Source organism: Dendrobates tinctorius, unplaced genomic scaffold (genome assembly GCF_039654945.1).
Source record: "Dendrobates tinctorius isolate UK_male_01 unplaced genomic scaffold, ASM3965494v1 ptg000104l, whole genome shotgun sequence".
NCBI classification, from domain to species: Eukaryota; Metazoa; Chordata; class Amphibia; order Anura; family Dendrobatidae; genus Dendrobates; species Dendrobates tinctorius.
In genome coordinates, this window is record NW_027361772.1 from 2,044,342 (window position 1) to 2,052,878 (window position 8,537).

The 8,537-nt window shown below is 46.0% G+C and overlaps 1 protein-coding gene across 5 annotated transcripts in view; it reads right to left on the bottom strand.

Moving 5' to 3' along the window:
* The window catches only part of LOC141100254 (T-cell differentiation antigen CD6-like), a 91,503-nt gene extending 83,360 nt beyond the window's left edge, over nt 1-8,143 (bottom strand). For all 5 annotated transcript variants that reach the window (XM_073588588.1, XM_073588586.1, XM_073588589.1 and 2 more), the window contains exons 1-2: nt 7,992-8,143; nt 3,615-3,736 (exon numbers count right to left, since the gene is read on the bottom strand). In XM_073588588.1, the coding sequence (XP_073444689.1) occupies nt 3,615-3,736; nt 7,992-8,049 (180 nt within the window). In that variant the 5' untranslated portion in view covers nt 8,050-8,143. The remainder of the gene's footprint in view (nt 1-3,614; nt 3,737-7,991) is intronic.
* Between the last annotated feature and the right edge of the window lie 394 nt (nt 8,144-8,537).

The window sequence follows — 8,537 nt, forward strand, 5'->3', positions numbered from 1 at the left end:
AACACACCCCTAACCCTAATCTCAGCCCTAACCCTAGCGGGAAAATGGAAATAAATACTTTTATTTTATTATTTATCCTTAACTAAGGGGGTGATAACGGGGAGTTTGATTTACTATTTATGGCGGTTTTTATGTTTGGCAGCTGTCACACGCTAAAAGACGCTTTTTATTGTAAAAATAGTTTTTGCATCACCACATATTGAGAGCTATAATTTTTCCGTATTTTGACCCACCAAGTCATGTGTGGTCTTATTTTTTGCGGGACGAGTTGACGTTTTTTATTGGTATCATTTTCGGGCACGTGACATTTTTTGATCGCTTTTTATTCTGATTTTTGGGACGCAGAATGAAAAAAAACGAGCGTTTCATGAATTACTTTTGGGGGGTGCGTTTACACCGTTCCGCGTGCGGTAAAATTGATAAAGTGGTTTTATTCGGGCCGGTACAGTTACAGCGATACCTCATTTATGTCGTTTTTTTATGTTTTGGCGGTTTTATGCAATGAAAACTATTTTATATAAAAAATAATTATTTTTGCATCGCTTTATTCTGTGAGCTATAACTTTTTTATTTTTTCGCAGATGATGCTGTATGGCGGCTCGTTTTTTGCGGGACAAGATGAAGTTTTCAGCTGTACCATGGATATTTATATGCGTCTTTTTGATCGCGCGTTATTGCACTTTTTGTTCGGCGGTATGATAATAAATCATTAATTTTTTGCTTCGTTTTTTATTTTTAATGGGTTTGCTAAAGGGGTTAACTAATGGGACAGTTTTATAGGGCAGGTCGTTACTGACGCGGCGATACCAAATATGTGTACTTTTATTGTTTTTTTTTTTTATTTCCAAAAAATGAATTTGGGAATATTTTTTTTTTTCTAATTTATTTAGCGATTTTTTAAAAATTACTTACACTTTTTTTTTTTTTTTTTTTTTTTTAAACTTTATTAGGTTGTCCCAGGGGGGACATACCTGTCATGTGACAGATCGCTGTCACATGACAGCGATCGCCATCTTGGATTCGGGGGCCTGCAGGGGAGGAGCCCCCCGCAGCAGCGCTGCACATTGTGCTGCCGTGGGGGGGGCTCAGGGAAGCACGGAGGGAGCCCCCTCCCTGCCGATGCTTCCGTTTAACCCCCGGTACACCGCGATCGTGTTTGATCGCGGTGTGCAAGGGGTTAACGTGTCGGGGGCGGTCCGTGACCGCCCCTGACACATTGTGCCGGGTGTCAGCTGTGATAATCAGCTGACACCCGGCCGCGATCAGCGGCGCTCACCACGTGGGCGCCGCTGACCGCATTAGACGTAATATTCCGTCCATGGGACTTAGGGCCCAGGTCACATGGACGGAATATTACGTCCAATGTAGGAAAGGGGTTAAATTTATGCATAGGTGGACAAATACACACTGCAGCCAATATAGTAACATATACATGTACAATGCCAAAACAGCCTCATGTGAATGAGGAGTGAAAAGCTCTTTCCCCTATAAGGAGGTAAGACATTTAGGCTGTGTGCACACGTAGCGATTTTTAAGCGTTTTTGCCGCGATTTTCGGCGCGAAAACGCTTAAAAATCGTGTACAGAACGCCTCCCATGCTATTCCGCACATGCTGTGCTAATGCTGCGCTTTTTTCCGCGGCGGACTCGCATCGCGGAAAAAAATCGCAGCATGCTCATTCTTTTGTGCAGAATCGCAAAGAATTGCCGCGATTCCGCACCCATAGGAATGCATGAGAATCGCTTACTTCCCGCATGTGGCTATGCCCACCATGCGGGAAGTTAAGCGTCTCATGTGCGGTTGGTACCCACGGTGTGGAGGAGAGGAGACTGTCCTCCAGGCCCTGGGTACCATACCCCTGTAAAAAAAAGAATAAAAAAATCGGGGTATATTTACCTTCCGGTGTCCCGCGCTGCATTCCCGGCCTAGCATTCCCAGTAATGCCTTGCGGCAAGGCCCTGTAATGACGTGGGCTCGCGAGATCGCTATAGCAACGCGAGACTACGTCATCACAGGTCTCGCAAGGCATTACTGGGAACGCTGAGGCCCGGGAATGCAGCGCGGGACGCCGGAAGGTAAATATACCCCGATTTTTTATTTTTTTTTTAGCATTTTAACATCCTTTTACTATTGAGGCTGCATAGGCGGCCTCAATAGTAAAAACCTGGTCACACTTGTCAAACACTATGTTTGACGAGTGTGACCAACCTGTCAATCACTTTCCAAACGATGCTTCAAATCGCTTGGAAAGTGCTTGAATAACGCACACGAAAATCGCGGCAAAATCGCGATGAAATCGCGCAGAAAAAACCGCGCGATTTCTGGGAAGGAGTCCGGTTTTTAGTGAGCGTTTTAAAACGCTACGTGTGCACATAGCCTTAATGTTTAGGGACTACCCTCACTAAAAAGTCACCATGACGTTGTTGGATGGCTTTTGCGCTCTTTGATCAAGAAACGCTTACTAAGTACATTTTACATTTTTAATGTCTGCAGCAATATTGGAGTTCATGAATTCATTAGTCACAGTGTGCTGACACATAGTGTATGTATATATTTCTATGGAGGTGTCATGCTGAGGTCGGAATAGCCGCCGGCCAGTCCAAGTTATACGGCTGTCTGACTGCGCCGTCAGATAGCCATCAGCTAAGTATCAAAGTTTTGTCAACGCCAAATACCAGGAAATATCAAACATAAAGCAGCTTAATTTAAGACATGGCATCTCAAAAAAAAAAAAGTACTCAGAAGAGACTCCAACTCTTCGTTAATAATTCCTGTGCTGTCTGGAGCATAGATGCCGGCTCTGCCATGGCACAGTGAGGTCAGCAAGGAAGGATAAGTATTCCAGCTCGACGGGCAAACAATCTTTATTCTGGTGAAAATGCATGTAAAAAACGAGAGTAGTCTAATTTACCTGCGGCAACGTTTCCATCATGAGCTTTCCATGTTGCGGATTTTCTGCTCCTATGAAGTAAATTAGGTATCTGGCGCTTTTGAGCGTGTTTTTTTTACACGTATTTTTAATTGCATTTTTTTTACGCCGAGTTTTTTGTCTTTTGTTGGAGTGTCACATTTTAAATAAAGCTGCTTTGTTTTTGATACATCCTGGTATTTGGCTTTGACAAATCTTTATTGATACAGTCATGTGCGTATTACAAGCGTTTTTTTTTTACCTGTGGATTTTCCGCAACTAATGAAAGTCTATGGGAAAAATCTGCACAGAAAACTTAGCGAACCCACAAGAGAAATTGACATTTTGCGGATTTCAAAGACACACCGCAGGTCAGTTTACTCTGCATAAAATAAAACGCACAGTGGACAGGAGATCTCTATAAATCCCATCCACTTTGCTGGAGCCGCAAGAAGCGGCGTTTGACGCAAAAATACGCGGTGTTAAAAACTGATGGTGGTCACAGTCTTAGCTCGTTGCTCTAGAGGTCTCGTCATACAGGTCATGGACGTACAGTGTTGCGCTCACGTGACTTTCTTGCATACATTATGTGAAGTCAGTGGCTTTTCGTGACATTATTGCCATTTATTACACTTTGTTTGCAAATCCAATAAACAATCAATGAAGACCAAAATAGGACATGAAATAATAGTGATGGAAACATTACCAGGTTGCCAGTGTCATTGATGAAGATCAGGACGATTCCATGACACGTTTCTTCGTTCTCCACCAATGATTCATTCTGCAGAGCCGCTAGCGAGCTGCGAAGTCCAGAGGATCCACTCAGTGCTGAGAGAGACAGTCAATGATACGTAATCAATGATAAAATGAATAATAAAGGATTTCTAAACTTTGCAATTAATTTAATATTGAACCAACACATAACAAAAAAACATCTTTGCCACCAGCTTTGTGCGGCTACAGCTACTATACAAACCTTTATGTCTGCAGGTACAGGCTACAAAGAGTTTGTTATCCAAGGATGTACAGCACTTTGAAACTGATGGCCTGACCTTAGGATAGGTCATCAAAATCAGATGGGTGGGGATCCGACACCCGTTATCCCCCACTTAGGGGTGGACATATCATTGGTGCAATCTGTACAGGGGCCCAATATGTAAGGGGGCCGACTTCCACCTTTGAGGTAGCAAGCATTGTTTGTCATAGACAGAACTACTGGACTGGAAAGGGCCCGTATAGGTGTTCTTGTACAGTGACCCTTTTTAGTCTATGTCTGCCACGACCACCACCGATCAGCCGCTATTTAGGCTTGATGTACAGAGCTCCTATTGAGCTGAATGGGAATGTCAAACCCCCCACTGATCTGATATTGATGGATAGGTCATCTAATTTTTGCCATTCAAACCACCAGCAACATGAAACAAGGTCTGACTGCATGATTCATCATGAGCTTTCTCTAAAATGCTGCTGCGTTTCAGAGAAAATATAGTAGGAAGACCATAGTCAGAAATGAGACTAGTTCTGCGCCGCCCCTTCCCAGCGCTCCCAGAGGTGATTGACAGCCCACTCCCTCATTTGAACATAGGGAGAGATCTGTCAATCATCTCTAGCAGCCCTGGGAAGAGCCGGCCAGTGGAAAGACTATGGTCCCCAGCAGAACATACCTTCTCTGAAAGGCTGCAGCGTTTAAGATATACAGCGGGTGAAATAAGTAGTAAACTAGCTAATATTATTTTTCACTAAGTGGCATGATTACGTTCTAATTTCTGATAGATGTCAGCTGGTGTCATGACTTTCCATGGCTTTTTGCACCAATCTTTCTTCATGTGTTCAATACTTTTCTCGGCGTCATTTCTCATTATTACACAGAACTTAATTTATAGACATCTATGGTTTGATTTCTTTGCCTGGGTGGATTGGATGGGTTATTACCGACATCTGGTGAGAATTTCATGTTAATAGCACCTTTACAAATATATTTACTTAGAAAATTGGTGACATGTTCAATATTTATTTCACCCTGAGTACATGGCTGCAATTGTGAAGCTGGACGCTAATTTATGCGGATCATGGTTTGGGCGCCATAAATCAGATGACAGGTTCCCTTTAATATCTAAGTCCTGGAAAAAGAAATATATTATGTTTTGTATTAAAAATTCATTATATTGACAATAACATTCAGGGCTACGACACATAATAATGCAAGTGAGACCCATAAGGATCCGCAGCAGAATCCGCAGCGTGTGCACACACCCTCAGAGGTCTTCCACAAACTGCGATGGCAGAGGTTGCCGATTTTGGATCAGGAGACCTGCAGCTGGTCTGGACATCTGGACTAAAAACCGCTGCCAGCGATCCGAATATACATACTGTATGTATTACTACATCCAATCTAGTGATTCTCAATGAGGGGCATGTTGGGAAAACACATTAAGGCCTTATTCAGACATCAGTGTTTTTCACGTATACAAAGAAAATGTCGTCTTTTTACGGATAAATTATGAAGTTTCTCCTATCCTTTTCAGGGTTAATCATGGACCTTATATGGACTGTGCACTGACGCCATCAGGATGCTGACCGTTATTTTCACAGACCCACACACTTGCATTGGTACTTTTCATACGTCATGCTGGTAAAAAGCAGATCAGTCTTTGTGATTTTTGCATATATACCTAGTCTGCAAAAGAACATGGATATGTGACAGCTCGATAGACTATCTGTGAAAAATATGGATAGAACATGTACGTGCAACATGGAGGTCTGAATGAGTTTCATGCAACATTACCCCCACTAAGTTTAAAGGAGGTCTGTCCCCCTCAGAATACAAATTCAGTTGCTTAAAGGGGATGTCCAGGATGTTACCATTCCTGGCCTATCCTTAATAGAAGTCATCAATGTCTGATTCAAATCAGTAGGGGGTGGATGTGGAGTACCCGGAAGCATCAATGGAGCAGTGCAGCTCTGCTACTGAGCAGATTTATCCACCGCCAACACCAGAAACAACTGATTGACAGGGGTGTCGTATGCCCACGGATCAGACATAGATGACCTAGACACAAAACACTGTCAGAGTTTGATCCGAGTGTGATCTGATTCTCTCACATGAGAGAATTGCAGCAGAGATGCGGAGAGGACGGAGAACTTAATTTCTCCATTCTCTGTGTCTGTCGAGGTCGCACTGCACTTGGATGACATCCGAGTGCAGTCCGGTGTCCGATTATCAGAGCCACTTGCAGCATGCTGCGATTGTCTTTTCATGCCAAATCAGCATGAGAACCAGAAATATATATCGCAGATGTGCACTTCCTCATAGTATAATATTGGGCTGAGTGCTATCTAAAACACCAACTAGCACTCAGCTGTGTTATAAGCTAGTGTGAGCGTACCCTTAATTCATTTACATACAACTCAAATTCCTGTATCCTGCGATTGCACACCGACACTGGAGTCAGCGTCAGTGTGAGATTGCTATGATCCCCAACTCCTAACAGTCTATGGATGCCGCTCGCTACACCCGGAAATGTAGTGAGAGCCTTCAGAGAGAGGCCAGAGATCAGAGCGCCGACACTGTGACCCTGCCATTAGGCTCCTGCAGTGTAAGTGCACACTAGCAGGAATAGGGATTGGAGTTAAACAAGGAAAGCTGTCAATCAAACTCAGGGACAATAATATGCAAATCAGAGGGCGTAATGATGCACCGTTACATCAGCCACACCAAGGGTACCCTGAAGCACCCTCATTTGCAGATATATTAAAAGTAACTTTCAAATAAAAAAAAATGTATATCACTGGTACGATTTTTATAGGGCTTGAGTTCCCTATATAATCTTTTAAATAGCAAAATTTGCATTTTGGGGGTGACAGAAGGCTGGAGCGACACAGGGACAAGTGTCACGTGATAGCAATTCACAATTAATTTGCACTATGGATCTTTTAGAGCTGAAAGTTTGTTGAAAAAACAAAACGACAATTCGGCCACAAGTTCACACCAGTCATGTGCAGGCTCGGACTGGCCCTCGGGGGAACAGGGGAATCCTCCGGTAGGCCCCTCGGAAGGACCGCTAGCCTTTGCCAACCCTGTCCAACACTGGTCCAAATGTAACTTGACTGTTTTTACTTGAAACAGAAAATCAGACATATTTGGAAACATTTGTGACTCAGGAGGTCACAATGAGGCAGCATAGGAAATCATTAGATTCCATGTCACCTCGGTGTCACCCTTGCCTAATGTAGCGGGTCGCAGAAGTGTCTTCCTTGGTGACACCGGAGCCCTGGGTCGCCCCTTCCTTGGTGACACCGGAGCCCTGGGTCGCCCCTTCCTTGGTGACACCGGAGCCCTGGGTCGCCCCTTCCTTGGTGACACCGGAGCCCTGGGTCGCCCCTTCCTTGGTGACACCGGAGCCCTGGGTCGCCCCTTCCTTGGTGACACCGGAGCCCTGGGTCGCCCCTTCCTTGGTGACACCGGAGCCCTGGGTCGCCCCTTCCTTGGTGACACCGGAGCCCTGGGTCGCCCCTTCCTTGGTGACACCGGAGCCCTGGGTCGCCCCTTCCTTGGTGACACCGGAGACCTGGGTCGCCCCTTCCTTGGTGACACCGGAGCCCTGGGTCGCCCCTTCCTTGGTGACACCGGAGCCCTGGGTCGCCCCTTCCTTGGTGACACCGGAGCCCTGGGTCGCCCCTTCCTTGGTGACACCGGAGCCCTGGGTCGCCCCTTCCTTGGTGACACCGGAGCCCTGGGTCGCCCCTTCCTTGGTGACACCGGAGCCCTGGGTCGCCCCTTCCTTGGTGACACCGGAGCCCTGGGTCGCCCCTTCCTTGGTGACACCGGAGCCCTGGGTCGCCCCTTCCTTGGTGACACCATGGAGACCTGGGTCGCCCCTTCAGCTGCAGCCATGTTTTCAGTAACTATTGCACTAGCTTATCTGCAGGCCAGGAAGTGACAGCAGGAGCTGCTGTTCCCAAGAGCTTACACTCTGAGGAGGAGGAGGAATATGGACGCTGCCTGGGAAGGAGAGGAGCAGAGACTGAGAGACAGAAAGCAGAAAACTATGGCGAGGAGTCACACACAGCAACACCAACTCACCCAAACTGCAGACCCACAGGCAGCACAGATACCAGGAAAGGGGCAGTGCCAGCTCCATGCCCAGGGAGAGGAGGGCAGGACTGCCGGCAGCCGAGGGAGGAGGACGGGACAGACGCTGGAGAGGAGGGGCCCAGGAATGCAGGAGTGGCTGCTCCTACCTGTCTGTGCACTCAGACACTGCTGCTTGTGTATTGCTCCAGCCCAGTCATGTGACTTCTGGAACTTGTAGTTCTACATCACCTGGGAGCTCAATAGACTTCCATACAGTAGCCAATGAGATATCAGCTCTTAGTCTCAAAGTGCAGCTTTAGAATTGAAAGACGTTTTCTGATTGGCTGCTATGAGCAACCCCTGTGCTTTGCTTTTTTGCACCAATAGCAGAATATCGAAATCTGCCTTGTTTACTGCAGCCAATCAGAGCTTAGCTTGCCTTTGTTTGACTACTCTGGAGTGACGGAAGCTGAGCTGTGATTGGTTGCTATGTGCAACAAGGCTCGTTTTGCTTGTGGCCAGCTTGAGTACGGCCTAGACCTGTATTTGCAGCCT